General features: G+C 33.4%; 1 protein-coding gene across 1 annotated transcript in view; it reads left to right on the forward strand.

The window, feature by feature from the left end:
- The window catches only part of LOC129742247 (tyrosine-protein phosphatase Lar), a 740,954-nt gene that overhangs the window by 589,472 nt on the left and 128,458 nt on the right, over positions 1-23,024 (forward strand). Inside the window, exons 14-15 of the mRNA XM_055734122.1 lie at positions 880-1,072; positions 11,547-11,697. Of these exons, the coding sequence (XP_055590097.1) occupies positions 880-1,072; positions 11,547-11,697 (344 nt within the window). The remainder of the gene's footprint in view (positions 1-879; positions 1,073-11,546; positions 11,698-23,024) is intronic.

Below are 23,024 nucleotides of genomic sequence, written 5' to 3' on the forward strand. Positions count from 1 at the left end.
GAACCTCAGAAAAGATATTCGATGTTATAAATAATATTTTTCAAAATGTTTTTTTTTTTTTAAATTTTAGCGTTTCTGACTGCTTATTTAAAGCTGGTTAACTGTAGGATGAAAATAAAAATTCACAAAAAACTGCTCTAGCCAATGAATTAGTCGATTTAAATAGCCTAGGCAAAAACATTTCATGAAGTTATTGAAAGCTCTAGTGAGCAAAACTTGCCATTTACAATTCTTTTCAATGGATTCAGATTTTTTATTTTGAAATAGTTATAACATTTTTCATGAAAGACTTAGCTTTTTCTCGTTGTGACAAAAAATAAAGCTTAAAAATAGGTCAAATCAATTTATAAGGACAAGCTTCATTTCAAGCTCATTTGAATTTCCTGGATGATTTAATATGCATCAAATTTTCTTCAATAGAAATTTCCATACAAAATTAAAACGCGGAACTATCCAAATCATCTGAAATTTGACACTGATGCTTAGTGACCCAAAAGGGATCGAAAAATCATATGGAAGACAAAAGTCAATTTAAGCAGCGGTCTAATGGTCATACAAATGATTTAAAAATAAATTTGCTTATTTTTTGGGAATTTTTGCATGGTATTGTGGATTCGACAAAATCTCGGAGCTTAAGAGCATTATTTCGGCAGCATTTTTCAAGTTTACCGTTGAACTTGATAAGCTATTTTGGGATAATTCAACGTGGGGGTTTGAGTAATGATTTTTAAATCAATCCACTATGCACTGTCAAGTTCAAACTCAGTTTCTTTCACTCATTCAAAAAGTTAAAAAAGGACGGGATAAACTAAAAAAAACAAACCTACAATAAATATCATACTTATTCGATTCTTTTTATTCCTTCTATTTTTTTCCCAGGGCTACAAAGTGTACTTCACGACCAACCCAAACCAACCGGAAGCGTCTTGGGACTCCCAGATGGTGGATAACAGTGAGCTGACGACCATTTCGGAACTGACTCCGCATGCCATCTACACCATCCGGGTTCAGGCTTTCACTTCGATGGGAGCCGGTCCAATGTCCAATCCGGTTCAGGTCAAAACGCAGCAAGGTAAGATATTTTTTCGGAAAAAGAAAATACACAATCATTAACTCTCAAATCAAACATCCTTCAAGGATGATGCTGCAGAGAAATTCAATCCTCCTGGGAAGCAGTATTTTTTCTTCTTCAAACTTTTCTTCTACATGATATGCTGGTGGGGTGTTGAAAATCGATGTACATACAACGGGTTTTCCAATTTATTTGGTGCATCATCAATTTGTTGTGCCAATATTTGCCTAATCAGTGCTAATTGAAAATCACATGCTCGAGTTCCTTGGAAACAGCACCGCAAAATTCGACTGAATAAGCTCGTCTGACTGAATGTTTGAGTATGTGTTAGCCTAGTGCCTTGCTCTTGAATGTATGTATGCTGATATGGAAGTTGGGGTGAAAACATGTGTATGCTGAAAATTCCGCCCACACCCCATCCCGGAACCAATCCTGTGATCTTGCTTGCCTCATTCATGGCGCATTCCATCCAGCGGTCTAGGCAGAGTGCCATTTTGCCACCCCCACTCGTCATCCTGCTAGTTGTTGTGGTTCTCTCGACTGGGACAGCACTATTTGAACAGAATGGGTTTAATGTTTCATCGGAAAAGTTTCAATTGCCTGCTCATTGCGGTGAACGACGGTTGACTGTTGCTGGATTGATATGGTTCTATTAATGTTGACTTTTCTTTTGAATTATTTACCCAATGTTTACACCGATTGATTTTTTTCAATTGATCATATGATTATTTTTCAGGTTGAATAATCCAGCATTGAATAACTTTTTGAAAGAGCGCTCTTATTTATAAAACCCCGTCAAAAAAGGGTTTCTGTTTCAAATAAATTATCTTTTCACCAATAGGTAAAACGAGAACTAAATTTATAACTTTCGTAAAACCTTAACAAATGAACTGCTCGAATTTTGCAGTGTTTAGAGAACAAATTCTATGTCAAGCGAGTCGAAAATCTAAATTATTATCAATGACTGAGGACTAAAACAACGGGAATAGCAGCTAAAATCTCAACAAGTCTGAAGCCTCTCGTTAAGAGGGCACACGGTCGAGTTTTGGCGCTAAATGAGTTTCATGCTGAAAATGGTAGGGTGCAAGTTTTAGATCGACGTAACCCGAAATTTGGACCCTGTATTAGTCTAGAACATTTTGAAATTGAATCTATATTTAAAGCAATTCCTGTATGTTTGTTTGTTTGTCCTCTATAGACTTAGCCGTCTTAAGAGCTAGAGGTCTGAAATTTGGCATGGATGCTCATAAGGGCCACGAATGATGAAAAATGTTTTCAGATTTTCGGATGACCCCTTCTGAAGGGGGTCGTCCATACAACACAAAAACTGTTTTCGCGATATGGACTTTACTTTGAACATGAGTGTTTTGAAAGACGAGCAATCGATTTCAAGTGTCAAATTTTGTGTAAGTGATCAGCCAAAGGGGTCGTCCATATTAACTGTTCGCTGTTTTTGCGATATTGACATTATTGTACATCGGATTCAGATGAAAATTGGTACACGAGAGTTTTGAGGGACGAGCAATCGATTTCAGGTATTAAATTCAGTGCAAGGGGCCGGCAAAGGGGGTCGTCCATATTAACCTTTCAATATTTTTGCAATATCGTCGTTATTATACATTGAATAGGGATGAAAATTTGCACACGGTAGTTTTCAGGGACGGGCAATCGGTTTCACATGTCAAATGTTTTACCAGGGGTCGACGAAAGGGGCCGTGCATAACAATTTACTTTCACTGTTTTTAAGCAATATTGACGTTATTATGCAATGGATTGCTTTGAAAATTTTGCACACGGGAGTTTTGAGGGAAGGGCAATCGATTTCCGATATCAAAGATTGTAAAAGAGGCCACCGGAAAGGGTTTATCTTATTGGCAATAATTGCGTTGTCAAGCAACGATCGAGTCGAAATTTATACACGGTGGTTTTTTGGCACGGTCAAATGATTCCTGATTTCAAATTGAGTAGCAGACGGCAGAAAAAGTGATCGTCCAATATTTTTGCAAATTATTACTTAATAATGAATTCGGAAATGCATCTGGAAAATGCTTGGCAATTGCTTCCATACAAACTGTTCATGACATATTCCAAGTTGAATGCGAAACGGAGTTCGTTTGGGATCAGCTAGTTTTTAATAAAATGTTATAAAGTTATCATTTCATGATAACAAAATAATGATAGTTTCTAACATCGTGAGAAAGTTTTTTAAAGTTTTTGGTACTCATAGAAAATTTAAAACATCGATCAACAGATGTACAAATTTTTACATTTTTAGATGCCATCAAATTTTAACAAAGTATGACAAATTGACTAAATGATATCACCTACAAACTTTACCTATATTGTTTTAATTATCCTTTACCATCACTATTGGTGTTAACATTTTTTTGGGACAATCATAATTTTTTTTAAATAAATGTTTTTATAATTCAGTTAACAGTCTGTGCTAAAATGCGTCAAAATTTAAAGATGCACCATTTAAATCTTGTTTCCATATGAAATATAATTGTTTTGCATCACGCGTTTGTAAATTCAAAATTTTATTCATCCAGACATTATTTTTATGATTTCAGCTGTAGAGTTCTTGTAGTATTTTTACCCATAAATGTAAGTTACTTTTAAAAAACATTTTTGACAGATAAAATGTAAAATTTACTACTGTTGGTGCTTTATGTGTTGTGATATCACAAATGTATAAAAAACTATGAATTTTCAAACGTTTTCAATTGATTTTCATTAAAACAAAGTTTGTTACAACTAAGCTTTTTTTTCAAATTAGGGTGAAAATCACATATTTCTGTAATTTTTAAAATAACTATAGAAATCAATATTTTTTCACACTACGTCAATTTGATTCCCTATCAACCTTCAAACTTTTGATGTACAAGCGATATGATGATCTGCGGACATTAAGATTATAGAAGCCATTGAAGTTAAAAAAAAATGTGTTGCATGATGCTCAAGTTGACGACAGTCTTTTATGATGTTCTTGTAGTTTTGTATTACAACTAAAATAACAACTTAAAGAAGATTTCTTTCATTCATGAATTAAGTAGGCATGTATCCAAATAACACAACATGTTTTTAGAATGGACAACATGTTTTTACATTGTGTAACCTTCGACTAAACTAGTCTTGCTAACCTCAAGGTCGCTTATGTGTGAATGTACCTTAACCCACTTTTAGGAGAGGAAACATATCACCAACAGGAACCCATTATATGTTGCCCCGCAAAGAGATGCAAATGAGTACCCGTTATAGGGAAATGGAACTTTCACTCTAGGGGTGTCAGGAATAATCAAACTATTGATCGACTTTCCAGTGACGAGGGGTGTGTGTTCCTTCCGAAACCGCTACGCGTATAAAATATAGTGAAACTTAGGGAAAAGTGAGCTATTTCTCTAGGAAGATTTGAACCCATCTAACTTCTTAGAATACATATACATGGCTTTATTTAGGGTTTTCATGTCTCTACTTGCGTGTGGTGGGTTCTTTAATGTTGACGTCTTGGCTGGGCACTTCCCTCGATGGCATGCATTTAACCGGTACTCTCAAATCCGAGGGTTCATGCTTTGGCGAGATGCTGATTTGAGAATCTAGCGGGCTCGGATCAAGACGAAGTCGGTACTCTCGGGATTGCGATCGTAGCTAACGGCCGCTCCTGGTGTTCGCTTGCCGGGCACCCTGGTCAGTATAGGTGTTGACCACGTGCTATCTTGGTACCGCTGACCCGTCTGGCTTGGATCCGAGATCCCCTATGGATGATACTGGTTCGGAATTTGTCCGAATTAGAGAAAAAAGGCCCTTGCTGGACCTGGCGAAACAATTTGACACACCCATCAAAGCCATATTTTTCCACACTCGACACATGTAATTATTAATAACATTTAACAAACTATGTTTAACAAATTTTACCTTTTTTCTGCTTTTAATTTGTTCTCCTTCTTGTTCTGTGTTTTGTCTGCTTGTTAGCCCTTATATTTTACTTTAACTGTTAGACTATAATTATAAATAATTCGCTTTTAATATTTCTTTCTAGGTTATGTTTCACGATTTTACTAACCGTAACAGAACTTTTTAATCGCACAAAAATTCTGATCACTTTCGTTGGCTTATTGCCTTGAGCGAAGTATTGGCTAACAATTGTGCCCTTTCCTATAAAAATTAAACCACAAATTCAACATGTTACACCTTTTACAAAAACCACATGTTAAAACAATTACTAAAAACGGCGCGCACTCTACTTCACTCGAAAGTCACGATCAGAAAGAATGACTCTTGTTTCATTTGATAAGGTGGAGGAAGGAACGGCCAATGGTTTGATATGTCAAAAGGGATACTGGTGCGCCATCTGCATCTCAACCCCTTTAAACACCCTGGCTCACACCGTTGGGAATACACTTCTTCCCCCGCGAGTGTGCCCCTGTAACTAATTTCGACCATGCCAGCGAAGACATCAACCTATCGACATTAGATCACAGTTGATTGCAGCCCTTGACTTGTTTTGCAAAACGGGCTAAATTGAACATGCTCCTAACTTATACTTGGGTCGGAGACCACAAGCATAACTTGTGACCAACGGTTACAATTGGAGACATTTGTAGTGGTTCTATTTATTTATTTTTCGTTCTGTGGTGAATATTAGGACTTTTATCGTCATAAAAACAGATGGCGGTAATTGTAAAAAGTTACTTTGCTGTAATGAAAAATATATCAGTAAAATTTGTGTTCGTTTTTCGTAAAATTTACTTTGGTCTTTAAATTTGTGAGGAAAAGTCCTTTAAAATTGCTCATGTTCACCATGGAGTGAAAAATTTACATCATGGAGCGCTACTAGATAGAGTAATAAAAATCAACATTTTTTTGGACTTGACCATCAGGATTTTCTTTAAATTTAAAAAAAATGTATGAGCAAAAAAACAAACTCACGAAAGACTTACAGAAGATCAATTTCAGGACATATAAATTCATTTGTTGAATGGTCATTTTTTTTTTTGCAAGTACCCGAAAGGGTTTGCCTGGGTTGAAAACTGTTACAAATGTCTAATAACATTTCCAAACATTTGCAAACATTTCAATTTTGGATTGGAAATATCTTGAAGAAAAAAATACGAACAGAGCCAAAGATTGGAATTTGGAAAGTTTTGGAATTTGGATAAGTTTTATAATAAAGTTCAACTTCAAACCATGCGGGCTAAATGCGCCTATTTGTCTTTTATGAAACAAATCTGTTTTACTGGAAATCTTTTCTGAAAATTTCAAGTAAAATGCTAGAAAATGATAATTTTCATACGTCAAAGCTGTACCTAGTTCAATGAAAATCTTTGTTTTTTTATATAATTTAATGGAATAAAAATAAGTACAGGTTATCATATTTTGAGTTCGGCTAATCCATAAATGTGTTTTGAGATCTTAAATTCTCTCTTGGGATGTTGAATAGAACCTAAATTCAAAGTTTAAAATATGAATATCATAAATTGATTCATAGTTCAAATGATAAATATCATAAATTAATTCTTTTTCAACTATTTTTTGCAATATTTATCTTAGGGGCATAACTCGCTCTTTTTCCACTTTCTTATTATTATTAAACCTTCATAAAAGCTTAAATTTGTTGTACTTTCAACATTCAACTGAATTAGAAACAAAGAAACCCATTTTTTTTAAAGCCTCTTTACGAAAATTTGTTTATGATCAAAATATTTCATCAAATGGTATCAATACCTTTTTCATTTTTTAAAGAATTTTTCTTTTACTACATAAAATAAAAGCGTATTTCTCGTGACACCATCACCTTGAAACGGGTGGTCAGAATGACGTGAAAATTGCTACCCGAGGCTTTTTTGATCCAAGAATAATTTGTATAATAGATTCAAGACCCTCACATTCTCATTTAAATCCAACTCGAAATATTACCATTTTCGAATGATTTTCAAATGATATTTAAAAAAATTAGTTGACAAGCATAATTTGGTTTTATTTATTTTGAAGAATAAAAAATCATAGAAATACTATATAACAGTTACAATTTTTGAGTGAAGTTCATGGAATTTGGTACGCATGCAAGTTTGGCAAGACAAGATGATTTATTGCAATGTGTGACCTTTTGTCTCATACAAAATCAACGTGTAGAACAACATAACCCAAACAATTGTTTAGCGATTTTGATTTAATTTTGTACCCAATCAATGACTGACCTCTCTCAGTTTCGCAACGGAGTGAGGGGGGGGGGGGGGGGGGGGCAATGCGTACAAGTTCTTATATTTCAAGATGGAAGTTTAGTTTTTATGACACTATAAACGAGTGATCAAAACTATAAGAAATCTGGTAACCGAGAGTATTTTGAACAAAGATGGTTTGTATGTATTAAAACCTTCATACTTTATGGAATAGGGACTCCCATACAAAATCAACTTAAAATATTACACAATTCAAAAAAATTTCAGAAAAAGTATGGTTTGGCTTTAAACGATGATTTATTTTACTGAACGTCACTTTTGATAAGGGAATGGGGTCTCAAAACGAACAAACTTCAAGGGAGGATCATAGTATTTGAACACAAGCAAATCTCAGCACAACAGGGTAATTGGGTGACTTCTTTCTGTTTTTAACCGGAGGTTCCCATACAAAATCAATATAAAATTCGACTCACCTAGCAAAAATGATATCTCCCTATCATATTACAAAAGTATAAAAAATAACCAACTAGGTTCCTAAGTGACGATTGTTATTTTTTTTTTCCTCTCTATAATCAATTTAAAATTGCGTTTTTACTTTAACTTGTTGACTCGACTCAAACAGAGCACCATTGATCGGGGCACGATGATCGAAAATGCTCATGCTAATGCCGTGGAATCAGTGCTCAAAATTTATGACATGCTAACGTGAATGGGAAATTATTTTTCATTCACAGTATACATTTTACATTGAATCGAAAATCTTCCGATCATCCACAAAGCAGACTCTGACAGATAGTCGAACGAAACTCACATCATTTACATATTCGAGACTGTGAAGTGAAGTTAGATATTTGGAAGGAGACTGCTTATTTTTAATAAGTAACAAAATTTGTTCAGTTTCTAAATAAAACCAGTTGGAAAAAAACTGACATCCAATTCCGAAATTAAACTTAAGGCAGTTGTTAATATTGCTTTAATCTGTAAGGATTGTAATGAAATCGTCTTAGGGATATTATATAATAATCAGATAAGTATAAATATATAAGGATAAAGACATTCTAGCAACAATTGAGTTCCATTCACATTTTCTAAAATGTCGCGACTTTATAGAATGAGCTTTGTTATGCCATTCAGTTTGTTTTGTGATAAATAAATCGACTGTTTTGAGCACTGCGCTGAATATTGCAGTGAATTCAACTCGATGAGGTCAACTCGATTATATTGCTACAGCATGACAAATTTCATTTGACGATTGGGCTTAGTGGTAAGATGTCGGAGAGCTAATCGGAGGACTCGAGTTCGATTCCTGGTCGAGATAATTTATTTTTCATTTACCATTCATGATCGTCATCACTTCAGTTGAAACTGTGGATGTATTCGAAAAGTTTTTTATCAATTAAAATTTTGTCCTCGGTGACCAGATTTTTTTCTACAAACGATGAAAAAACTGTTCCGTTTATGATCATAACATTGTTGCATATTGAGCAACGTTATTGAAATCACAGAAGAACTCATAATTTCACAAATTTTTCAACAAACTTTGTCAAAGTTTTCATGAATTTGATTTAGATGCCACTGGCTTTTAACAGCTGATTCATGAAAATCTAATGACTAGTTATGGTATTATTGATTGCCTAATTTCAAGAAAAAAGACTCTTTTTATCAATGCTCGGTATGATTTTTCTATGAAATTTCTAATAATAGCATCACAGATAATCGTCATAAAATTTTCGGGTCAAATCACTGAATTACAAATATTATTCTTGTAAAGAATTAAGAATTTTTGTGCAGACTTTGATGCTTAGTCGCGTTGATAAGAAATCTGGAAACGTTTTTCTAGTGTTTATTATTCAAAAATTAAAAAAAATAAATGTAGGTACATGGTTTAATTTTAATTTTTCCAGTATTTAAGTGCTCAAGCCATTTTTCAGAATTGAATGAAATAATTCAATTTTACAAAATGTTATCTGCTGAGTATATCTTATATATAAAAATGGAGGCGTTTTCTTTGTGATAACATCACGTATGAATGGTCGGTCGGAATGAAGTGAAATTTGGTATCCGAGGAGTTTTTGGGTCAGAGATGGTTTGTATAGTACTTTCAAGAATCTCACTTTTTATGAAAGGGGGGTCCCCATACAAAGTTATCTCTACTTCACATCTGATATATAAAAATGGAGGCGTTTTCTTTGTAATAACATCACGTATGAATGGTCGGTCGGAATGAAGTGAAATTTGGTATCCGAGGGTTTTTTGGGTCAGAGATGGTTTGTATAATACTTTCAAGAATCTCACTTTTTATGAAAGGGGGGTCCCCATACAAAGTTATCTCTTCCCATCTTATATATAAAAATGGAGGCGTTTTCTTTGTAATAACATCACGTATGAATGATCGGTCGGAATGAAGTGAAATTTGGTATCCGAGGGTTTTTTTGGTCAGAGATGGTTTGTATAATAGTTCCAAGAATCTCACTTTTTATGAAAGGGGGGTCCCCATACAAAGTTATCTCTTCTTCACATCTTATATATAAAAATGGAGGCGTTTTCTTTGTGATAACATCACGTATGAATGGTCGGTCGGAATGAAGTGAAATTTGGTATCCGAGGGTTTTTTGGGTCATATATGGTTTGTATAATAGTTCCAAGAATCTCACTTTTTATGAAAGGGGGGTCCCCATACAAAGTTATCTCTTCCCATCTTATATATAAAAATGGAGGCGTTTTCTTTGTAACAACATCACGTATGAATGGTCGGTCGGAATGAAGTGAAATTTGGTATCCGAGGGTTTTTTGGGTCAGAGATGGTTTGTATAATACTTTCAAGAATCTCACTTTTTATGAAAGGGGGGTCCCCATACAAAGTTATCTCTACTTCACATCTGATATATAAAAATGGAGGCGTTTTCTTTGTAATAACATCACGTATGAATGGTCGGTCGGAATGAAGTGAAATTTGGTATCCGAGGGTTTTTTGGGTCAGAGATGGTTTGTATAATAGTTCCAAGAATCTCACATTTTATGAAAGGGGGGTCCCCATACAAAGTTATCTCTTCCCATCTTATATATAAAAATGGAGGCGTTTTCTTTGTGATAACATCACGTATGAATGGTCGGTCGGAATGAAGTGAAATTTGGTATCCGAGGGTTTTTTTGGTCAGAGATGGTTTGTATAATAGTTTCAAGGATCTCACTTTTGATGATAGGGGGTCCCAATACAAATTAAACTTTATTTGTTACGATTTCCATAAGAATCTATTGGCGAGCACAATGCAGTTAACACGTTCGTCGCCACGTCACCCATATTCGGCAGACGGGTGTATTTCCTGGGGGGCCCCGTCACATCAAAAAGCAGGTGACGCTCTCTTACTTGAGTTTACCGCTCAGCTTCGCCACACGTTTCAAATATGGGAGTTCTCCCTCTTTGCTTTCTCTCTCTGAAAATTTCTTTGGGCCCGGCTAGCAAAACTACCAAAATGAGCGGGGCGACGAACGTGTTAAGGACGTGTAGATGAAATTAAACATTTATAACGATTTATACTTTAGAAGGTAAAACGAAGTTTACCGGGTCAGCTAGTTCATAATAAAACTTTATCTTTGCCTTAAACAAAAAAAAAATGATCTCACTATCGGACTTAAAAATGCCTGTGATCATCTGTAGCCTAGCGATTTTTGATAACTCTCAATATCCATTTCATGGATTTGGATTTGAAAGTGATAATTAAAAATTAGGAAAAATGCTGTACAAAAAACTCCAATATTCCGTTTTGCCAATAAATAAGAGTGAATTTCCTATGACCTTTCTTAAAATTGCTATCAATGAATATCTTACATGAACCGTTAAACTTCCAACAAAAAATGCACAATCACTGAGCTTGTCTAATGCACCCAGGACAGGAAGGTTGGGACCCATTATACACGGCAATGTGTCGACTGGATGTCACATGCTGCCAACCCGATGACAAACTGGGGATTTCGTTTGACCCCAAATCCGGCAAGCGGGCGTGGACTCAAAAGGCGAGGGCGGATTTGTGGCAAATGAAGTGAAGTGTGTCTGATGTTCCAGGAGGCTCTCTCTACTTTACATATGCAAATTATGCACATCAAAATGGGCTGCCCGATTTTCATTTACACGTCCATCACCCGGGCCTTCACACCGTTTGGCCAAACCGAACCGAACCGGAAGGACCGATGGGCTGAAAAGTACATCACATCACAACACACACTGCTTCCTCTCGCCATTTTTTTTTTTGTTTTTGTCTAACTCTCGATTTCCCTTCCTTTCGTTTCTATTGCAGGAGTGCCCTCACAGCCGAGCAACTTCCGGGCTACCGATATTGGAGAAACAGCTGTCACTCTTCAGTGGTCCCGGCCGACCCACTCGGGCGAAAATATCGTCCACTACGAGCTTTACTGGAATGACACCTATGCAAACGAGCAGCATCATCAGTATGTATTAATGTTGTTTTTATGACCTCTCACTGTTCCCCATTTTCCCCTCTACCAATTTCCGCTGGCCCTTTGCCTTTTAACACTATCAGAAGGCAGCAGAGGCAAAAAGTTCCGGCCTTTCCGGAACTATCGGGGTGCCATGCGGCGCTACATGTTTCTACACATACATACATATGTATGTAGACACGCGAATTTGACGACGATGTTCAAAATGACGGCTTTTTGCGAGTTATATGTTTGTGCATTGTAAAGTTCTGGTTTTCGGATGTGCCATTACTCTGGCTGGCAGCAGCAGCCGGCATTTTAGCAAATAAAAAATCAACAATGATATTTAGTACCTCTATCGAGCTTTTTACGGTCAACAAGTTATAGGCCTCAAGGGACTTTGATGCATTATTCACTGGTCACTGGTGTTCGGATTTCATTTGCATTTAATAGTTTCATATAGTTTTGGTCATTCGAAGCTAGGCTATGATCGTTGAAAATTCTGTTTGATTTGAAATTTGGTAATTTTTTAGAAACTTACTTAAATACTCATTCAGGGTATACGCGATGCTGTACAAAAACCAATTTAGAGAAAAAAATGCAATTTTTTAAATTGGATGATTAAAAGTTTGGATGAGATGAACCTCAAAGCTTAATTGATAGATTTAGATTTTTTTCTCTGAGGCTTTGAATTTGACAATTACTGTGAGCGAAACAAGAATAGTACCAAAATTGTGGATTTTAAGAGAATTTCCTCAAGATCAAGGAATTTGACATTTGAGCTATAATTCTTTATCAAACTGTTTAATCTCTTCATTAACATGACGTTAAATGATGAAACAAATATTCTGAGTTAGTTTTGAACTATTTCGTGGTATTGATGCAACTCTAGTAGTTTGATACGATACCAAGAACTCATCTCTATACCAAAATCGTGGTTGAATTAGAAGGAATCTATTGATTGCTTTGATTCAGTTTAATCATTCAACCAAGTAGGCTTACAACACAATAGAGTGACCAAAATCACCCTTAATAAATCCCAAAAGCGCACCTTTATTAATCACGGATATTCAAATATTGGTCTCAAAATTTTAACATTTTTCAATAAGTAGGCTGTTTTTGGATTGAAATTCAGCATAGGCTAAAAATAGTTTTTTTATTCAGAAGCTTTGATTTTTTTTCCATTAACACACTTTTTTCTTGGTCAAGCCAAAGATGGCAGCACTATCTTGCAGGTAAAACCAAATGAAGTCTTTATATTGATTTTTAGAACTAATTTAACCCATTTTCATCATTTAGATATAGTTTTCTTTTTTTTTTTCTTTAAGATAAGTTAACCACCGTTAATTAATTTTGTAAATTTATTTTTCGGCATATCGGTGAAAAGTAGTTCTGAAATTGATAAAGATGGATAGAGAAGTGAGGAGAAAATTTACAGATGTTGAAAAGAGCGAAGAGCATTTTTTTTGCGAGGAAACTTATTAACGTACACCACGGGCATACGTCCGGAGTATACGTGTTCACCACATGTAGACTTCGGACCAACCAGATTTCATTGTATAGGTTAAGGTAGTGCCACCTCTATCCCGGTACTACTTCTAAATAATGAAATATTGCAGGGTAAAGTATGGTGTACGTTAATAAGTTTCCTCGCAAAAAAAATGCTCTTCGCTCTTTTCAACATCTGTAAATTTTTTCCTCACTTCTCTATCCATCTTTATCAATTTCAGAACTACTTTTCACCGATATGCCGAAAAATAAATTTACAAAAAAAAGATGTAGTTTTCCAACACAGTTTTATTGGAGTTCGTGCTAAAAAAAGCTTTTCTGAATTTGCCAAAATTCACCAGCACAAAAATTTACCACCGCTGAAGTTTTTGCTCATCTCAACTTCAGATTCAATGGGAAATCAGACCGATAATTTTGCTAGTCATCTGGTTCATAAATCTCTATCGAAAAGTACAACGTTATTCTGATTATATCGGTTCAAAAAATCCACTATTTCGTGGTATTGATGCAATTCTATTAGTTCGATGCGATACCAAGAACTCATCTCTACACCAAAATCGTGGTTGAATTAGAAGGAATCTTTTGATTGCTTTGATTCCGTTTAATCATTCAACCAAGCAGGCTCACAACACAATAGAGTGACCAAAATCACCCTTAATAAATCCCAAAAGTACACCTATATTAATTAGGATATTGAAATATTGGTCTAAAAAATTTAACATATTTCAATAAGTAGGCTGTTTTTGGATTGAAATTCAGCCTAGACTTTATTTTTCATCATTTTTTTGTCATATTGATGAAGAAATTAAGCAGTTTGATAAAGAAATACAGCTCAAATGTCAAATTTCGTATTGCTAGAGGAAAATCTCTTGAAAATTCCTATAATACATTTGAAATACTTGAAAAATACTGAAAATGCTGTTATCTATTCAAGTAGTTCATAGAAGCGATATTATTTACTTTTACACAGTAAATATTCAGAAAAATTTTGGGTATTTGTAGAAAATTCTTATTTGGAACATTTTTTTTTCATATTTTTGGTACTCAACGCCAAATGTTTTGACCAAATCGAAAGTTCATCAAAATTCTGATCTAAAAAAATCGATTTTTTATTTTATTTTGTGCAATGTGGATTGTAAACAAGCTTGTTTCATACAAGTTTTTTTTCCTGATTGCTTCAATTTATAAAAAAAAATTGAATATTGATATCCAAAATTTTACAACCACAATCACAAATCACAAACAGTTTTTTTTATTTGAATCCTTATGAAATGCTGAGATTTTTCCAACAAACTAGTGATAACAAGTAAAAAACTGGGTGTGTTTGAAATACAGGATCAGGAAACATTTTTTTTAAGATTTTAGAAACAATTCAGATTTTGACAATAGAATCCTGATTTGAGATTTGAAATTTGGGATATGTTTATATAGACTAGAAATTTTAGATAATAGTTCATTAAAATTTATGTAGATTCTTTCTTCAGACATCAAAATTACTCTGGAAAGAAACTACCATTTATTGGAAACTATGAATTCCAATATATTAGTATGGGAGAGTGGGGAATCATGGGCCACTTTTTTTCGTTGTTCCATTACTTTTTTATTATAGAAGATAAAATGAAAATAAAAAGTGGTATGGTTTTCTACATTTTCAAGGTATCACTAGGTATTTTTTCTTTATTTTTAATATGTTAGTTTCCCCAAATTCTGACTGTTTTTTAAAAAAAAAAACAATATTTTTTGGATTTTGAAAAATGGTGGGGAATCGTGGGCCACTAAATCCAAATTGACCAAATAACATGCAAAATTTATGAGTTGACCCAAATTTGTGATTTCATAATTCATTTCGTTATTTTAAAGCAATTTCAGATGATGAAATAACAAAGAAAGCTGTGTATGATCGAATAGATTTCAAAATCTGGCTCGCGAACGTTTTGGCAAAACTCCTTATATAGATGAACAAAATATTTTTCATAATTCTTCATTTGGCATAAGAAAACTTTACAGATAGGGAAAACGTATTTTAAGTTCAGAATGTGTATAAAAACATAAAAATATAGGTGGTTAAAGATGTGTGGCCCACGATTCCCCACAAGCTATGATTTGCAAATTGGTTGCGTTTGTGTGACTTATTGATGTTTCATGAAAATTTCTTTTTCCACGCGAAAGATCATGACAAAACTTAAATCATGAGCATATTTTTGATATGAACTTTAGGTTCCCCATCGATGCAATTAGCGGGTGTATTTTTAATTATGAAAGTGAATTTTTCTAACTTTTTTTTAGCTTGATAAATAAAAGAAGCATATGATGCGTATTTAAGTCAACAACATATAGAAATATATGCTCACGCAAAGCGACGACGATGACAGTTTGTTCGAGATTTTTATCTCAACACACATCTGAGATATTAAAAGTGGCCCACGTTTCCCCATGACCCACGATACCCCACTCTCCCCTACTATTTCACAGTTTGGTGAAAAATGTAGACATTATTTTTTTTCTCCTATTTTCAAAAACTAACCTGTAAAACTGAACAAAATATGATTTTAGAATGCAATTCTTTTTACAAATTTAGATTCGTTACTTAATTTCATCGGCCTTATCGGTGAAACGTGATGTCCTTTTAAGTAAGAACATCTTAAGGTAATGAAATTTTATAGACGGAAACAAAGTAAGAACAAAAGAAAAATCGAGAAAATGAGCATGTAGGATTTATTAAAAGCATGTTTCGTTCCTTCAAACTTTCTATCCGTCAATAAAATTTCATAATCTTAAGATGTTCTTACCTTAAAGGACATCACTTTTCACCGATAAGGCCGATAAAATTAAGAAACTAACTTAAATTACGGGGATTTTCCTCTTCATAAAATTTAGATTCAGTGACCCCAATTCAGTCACATACTATTCTTCAATTTTAAATTCCACCAAAATTGTTTACTAGCATTAGATATACGAAAAAAGAGTTAATAAATCAGAGATAAGAGATAAGAGATAAGAGATAAGAGATAAGGGATAAAAGATAAGAAATAAGAGATAAAATATTGGAGATAAGAGAAAAGAGATTCGAGATAAGAGATAAGAGATAAGAGATTTGAGATAATAGATTAGAGATTAGAGATTAGAGATTAAAGATAAGAGATAAGAGATTAGAGCTCAGAGATTGAAAATTAGATATTAAAGATAAGATATTAGATATAAAAGATAAGGGATTAGAGATTAGAGATACGAGATAAGTGATTTGAGATAAGAGAGTTGGGATTAGAGATTTGAGATTAGTGATTAGAGATTAGAGATGAGAGATTAACATTTAACACCAAGTACTGAAATGAGAATCGAACCCATGCCATCAGTGGACCTGCGATTACCGTCTTACCACGCTAACCACTCGACCACCGAGACGTACAACACTTAGAGAGAGAGAGAGAGATTAGAGATTGAAGATAAGCGATTAGAGATTAGAGATTAGAGATTAGAGATTAGAGATTAGAAATTAGAGATGAGAGATAAGAGATTAGAGAAAAGAGATTGGAGAATAGAGATAAGAGATTAGAGATTGGAGGTTAGAGATTGGAGGTTAGAGATTGGAGGTAAGAGATTAGAGATTAAAGATTAGAGATTAGAGATTTGAGACATGAGATGAGAGATTGGAGATTAGAGGTTAGAGATTAAAGATTAGAGATTAGCAGTAAGGGATTCATGATAAGATGTTTGAGATTTGAGACTAGAGATTAGAGATTAGAGATTAGAGATTTGAGATTAGAGATTAGAGATAAGTGATTGGAGATTAGAGATAAGAGATAAGAGATTAGAGATTTAAGATAAAAGATAAGAGATTAGAGATAAGGAATTAGAGATTAGAGATTAGAGATGAGAGATTAGAGATTTATGATTAGAGATTAGAGATTAGAGATTAGAGATTAGAGATTAGAGATTAGAGATTAGAGATTAGAGATTAGAGATTAGAGATTAGAGATTAGAGATTAGAGATTAGAGATTAGAGATTAGAGATTAGATATTAGAGATTAGAGATAAGAGATTAGAGATTAGAGATAAGAGACTAGAGATTAGAGATTAGAGATTAGAGATAAGAGATTAGAGATTGGAGATTAGAGATTAGAAATAAGAGATGAGAGATTGGAGATAAGAGAAAAGAGATTGGAGAATAGAGATATTGAGAGAAGAATTAGAGATTGGAGGTTAGAGATTGGAGGTTAAAGATTAGAGATTAAAAATTAGAGATTTGAGATTTGAGACTAGAGATGAGAGATTGGAGTTTAGAGGTTAGAGATTAGAGATAAGAGATTAAGGGTAAAGGATTCATGATTAGAAGTTTGAGATTTGAGACAAGAGATTAGAGATTAGAGATTGTAGATTGGAGATTGGAGATTAGAGATTAGAGATTAGATTAGAGATTAGAGATTAGAGATAAGAGATTGGAGATTAGAGATTAGAGATTAGAGATAAGAGATAAGAGATAAGAGATTAGAGATTTAAGATAAAAGATAAGAGATTAGAGATTAGAGATTAGAGATTAGAGATTAGAGATTAGAGATTAGAGATTAGAGATTAGAGATTAGAGATTAGAGATAAGAGATTCGAGATTAGAGATTAGAGATTTGTGATTAGAGATTTGTGATTAGAGATAAGAGATTAGAGATTAGAGATTAGAGATTAGAGACTAGATATAAGAGATTAGAGATTAGAGATAAGAGATAAGAGATTGGAGATTGAAGATAAGAGATAAGAGATAAGAGATTAGAGATTAGAGATAAGAGATTAGAGATAAGAGATAAGAGATAAGAGATAATAGATAAGAGATAAGAGATAAGAGATTAGAGATCAGAGATTTAAGATTAGAGATAAGAGATTAGAGATGAGAGATTCAAGATAAGAGATAAGAGATAAGAGATCAGAGATTGAAGATAAGAGATTAGAGATTGGAGATTAGAGATTAGATATTAGAGATTAGAGGTTAGAGATTGGAGATAAGAGATAAGAGATAAAAGATTGGAAATTAGAGATTAGAGATTAGAGATTAGAGATTAGAGATTAGAGATTAGAGATTAGAGATTAGAGATTAGAGATTAGAGATTAGAGATTAGAGATTAGAGATTAGAGATTAGAGATTAGAGATTAGAGATTAGAGATTAAAGATTAGAGATTAGAGATTAGAGATTAGAGATTAGAGATTAGAGATTAGAGATTAGAGATTAGAAATTAGAGATTAGAAATTTGAGATTTGAGATTTGTGATTTGAGATTAGAGATTAGTGATAGGAGATTAGAAATTAGAGATTGAAGATTATAGATTTAAGATTTGATATTGGAGATAAGAGACAAGAGATAAAAGTTAAGCGATTAGAGATTAGAAATAAGAAATTAGAGATTAGAGATAAGAGATTAGAGATAAGAGGTTAGAGATAAGAGATTAGAGATTAGAGATTGGAGATAAGTGATTTGAGATTTAAGATAAGAGATTAGAGATTAGAGATAAGAGATTAGAGATTAGAGATTAGAGATTAGAGATAAGAGATTGGAGATTAGAGATTAGAGATAAGAGATAAGAGATAAGAGATTAGAGATTGAAGATTAGAGATTAGAGATTAGAGATTAGAGATTAGAGATTAGAGATAAGTGATAAGAGATTAGAGATTAAGGATAAGATATTAGAGATATAAGATTAGAGATAAAAAATTAGAGATAAGAGATTGGAGATTAGAGATTAGAGATAAGTGATTTCTGATTAGTGAATAGGGATTAGAGATTAGAGATAAGAGATTAGAGATGAGAGAATAGAGATAGAGATTAGAGATTAGTGATTTCAGATCAGAGATTAGAGATTTGATATTTGTGGATAGAGATGGGATACTAGAGACCTAATGTTAGATATTAGAGATAAGACATATATGATTTTAGTTTTGAGAGAAAATATGTAAGATTAGGTATTGAATATAACTTTTTTTAAACTAGAAATATGTAATTAGTGAACAACGATTAGAAAAATGGAAAAAAACATATTGAAAATAAGAGAAAGAATACAAGGAATAGGAAATGAATAATTTCAGTCCAGAAATGAGAGATTAGAGTTAAGAGTTAAATGTTTTTTGACTGAAATTGAAGACTATTGGGAAAAATATGAGAAATTAAAAAAATGTTTGAGAAAGATTTTGATCAAAGTTTCAAAAAAAGGTCGAAATAATCCTGATGAATCTTTTGAATTGGTACATTTTATTGTCTTCATTAAATAAATTGAATTCGTTATTCAAAATCCGATTAACGATAATCAAAATAATTTTCCAATAAACTTTGTTTTGCATGCAATCTTAATATGAAATTTTAAATAAAACCGTGAAGTTTGGAATTTTTGAAAAGACATTCACTGTCTTAGCTGACTTAGGCTTTAAAGACTGAGTAAATATACGCGGAAAAATTCACATCAACATTTTACAACCAGTACCGAGATGGGAATCGAACCCATGCCTCCGGAGGTCCATACGATTACCTTGTCACTACCAAGGTTGTCGGAAAAAATTGTGCTTTTTTCAAAAAAATATTCTGACCTTCTGTAATTTTACCCAGAATTCTATGATGGTTTTCTGTTATGTTATTTCTATTAATTTCATTCAAGAGTCATGTACAGTTTATTTGATAAAAATCAGTTAACATTACCAATCTTATCATATTTTGCCAATTTAAAGTTAGAAATCTCAAATGTATACTGACATAAAAAAAATGGTTCGATAATTCGATCACAACTTAAAAAATCTGTGTAATCTGAGAATTTTTCTTAAATTTTTTGTTTTATGACACTGATTCTGTGATGAAAATTTGCTCAAAATTTTATGAAATTAAAGATTTTTCTGTGATTTTGGCAACCTTGCCACTCGGCCACCGAGACGTGTCGCTTTCACTATTTACTTAAAATGTTTCTCAACGTCGTTTCCTCAAAGTTTAAGAAAAAAAAACTCATTTTAAAATTAACAATTTTATTTCAAGAAAAGCAATTCAACAGTTTTTCTGTTCCGGTGAGCTTCCTTGTTTTAAATTTCTTATAAAAGTTCATCAAAACAAATTACTTAAATTCCTCAAGAAATAAATTCAAACGAATTATCGGCAGTTATATATGTACTAATTAATAACTTTTTTTTTATTTGTCATACTTTATTTGATAATGAAATGATACGAGCATATTTCGTTTCAAGCCTTTACTCCACTAAACAGGAAAATTTCGTTATTACATGGATATTAAGATGAGAATTACAATTCCTATTGCCGTAGTACAGACAAAAAAAATTGCACGAAATTTGGATCAATCACAGGGCGACATTCAAGAGCTTCATAGTTGATATAGATAAACATTAAACATTCTGCAAATAAATTTTTTTTTCATTTTTTTTTTTTCAAATTTTGTATCAAAAACTTTTTTTTGATTTTTTTCTTTTAAAATGTCGCCACATATCCTGTTCGTTTTAGTAGGACAGAAGTGGTTCTTAGAATGTTTTCTGGTAGAATGAAAATATAAGTGAATAATTTATAACTTTTTTTAAATAAGATTTCTAGTCTTGTTTTTGGCAAGTTTGTTTAAAAATCCAATAACTCTGACATAAAATGATAAGCCGTGCTGCCCTGGTTGTGTCAAATTTTATTTTGTCCAGAATTTCCGCTTTATTTTTTTTTACAAAAATCTTCAAAATCATCAACCGCAATTGCGTGCAGCAGCGGAAAAAGCAATAAAAGGTACTCCGGAAGCGCCACTGTCACATCACACGCAAAAGGCTTCCCTTCACGTATGTACATAAGTACGTTTTGCTACAACCCAGGTTATTCCGGCTGTAATCACATGTAGGACGCGGGTCAAACCCCAAATGCTCACCTCTTTTAACTAACTAACGCGCTTGAAATCGAGAATTGAGTTTACCTCAGCCTGGGCAGGACCCCAAAGTGCAATGATAATGTTTTTGTTCGCGGGGTAGTTGGTGTCCTATGTGAAAGTTCCTCCTACTTCACCCCTTCAATGAATGAACCATTCAGCCATTCACATTGTTCATTGATAGTGGTGCAGCAGCGCTTCGAGGGGTGCTCGCTACTCATTGCGGAATGACGTCGACGTGTCGACGATGTTCGCTTTGCAGTTCATTAAAATGCCCTCAACTAAACGATATATAGTGGCCACAGAATAATGTGTGCTTCTGTCTGTTTGGAATCCTACGCCCGATTTGTTGTTTTACTCTCAGGAGTGGCTGGAAATTGGTTGCACCATTTAGGGCGCGAGTGACTTTTATTGCTTGTCAAAGTGTTGTTACAGAGTTTTGGTGGAAATATTGTTAATAATAAACATTAGTACAAAAACAATAGGACATTCGATTTACGGTTGTAAGTTGTTGCTGGTTGAATGAATCGTGACAAGAAATACAGACAAAAATCTGAAGTTAAACACAAAATATATCCATTGTAAATGTTTAACAATTAAGTCGCTGTTTGTTTGGAAGATAAATAGATTGTTTGTCGGAGTGCTTTTAAAATGTCTTTAACAATAATACATATCCGCGCTTTGAACCTGTAAGTTGGTAGCTTTTTTAAGAGTGAACCTATGAACATTTCAAAATAAATTAAATATGTACCAACTAAATATTAGCACCAGCATCAGTTATTCAATTTTTGAGAACGTTCTAGCCATGTTATTATTTTTCGATTGAAGAAAATATTCTTTAAGTTGTTTCAAAAAGATCATTGTTCCAGATGTGTCTCCGGAATCCTTGCAGAATGCCTTGAGTGTTAATTTTTTTTTTGTTTCGATTATAGTCGTTTTACCATCCTAAAAAATCTAACTTCTAAACAGTAGGTCCAATCTCATTGCTTATGAAACTTTCTCTTGAACGTCGATCCGTCTAAAATTACCAATAAAATTCACTGAATGCGTTCAATAGAGATTCAGAAACTTCTAAAACCATCAGCATGTATGAAACAATTGTTGATCTTGGCGTGTTACAACTTAGCTTCGAAGACACCGAACCATTTTATCTAATCTACAACGTGTCAGATTCAAAAATTGTTTTTCAATGTATTTTTTTTTTACTTTTATTGTAACTCCTGAGGGTGAGGTAAAAGGACATATTCGACAAATTTGTGTGTTTTGATCAAATAAAAACTTGGTCAAAGATATCAAAACCCTAATTTCAACAACAAAAAAGTTGACATTTTTATCTCGCTATCGATGGACTCCTCGGCAAAAATTACACTTAAAAATTTGCTCCATTTAAAATTGAAATTTGCTGAAGATATCAAATGTCTAGCTCTTCTCTTGTTTTTTACCGGTTCTGCATTGCTCCTGTAATTTTGATTTTTCATTGGGTTCCTTATCAGTTAATCTGCTGATTGGGATGCATTTTGGAGATTTTGGAGAATTTTCACAAGCAATAGGCACTCTTGAACGATAAGCTGAGGCTCATTGCCATGGAAGAAATAATTACGATTCAAATCCAGTTTCTGCACGATAAGATAGTGATCGAATAACCCATCTTGTCCGTGTTTAGGTCTATATGTTCCAAATTTTAATGTAAAAGGTCTTCGATGAACCCTGCATTTGTTTTTTTTTCAGAGAAAAAAACCGAAAAAAAAGAATCTTGAAATAGATGATCATCTTATAAGAGCCACGAATATATACAAAATGATTAACTCTATTGAACCTATTCAATCTGTTTTCATTACATTTACAAATATCTAGGCCAAGTCACTGGATACTGAAATCTGAATTTATTCATCCCTCATAAATCCTCAGTCCTTAAACTCCTCCTTGAACTATGAAACAAATACTTAAACTTAACTCAC

This window comes from Uranotaenia lowii, chromosome 2 (genome assembly GCF_029784155.1).
Source record: "Uranotaenia lowii strain MFRU-FL chromosome 2, ASM2978415v1, whole genome shotgun sequence".
NCBI classification, from domain to species: Eukaryota; Metazoa; Arthropoda; class Insecta; order Diptera; family Culicidae; genus Uranotaenia; species Uranotaenia lowii.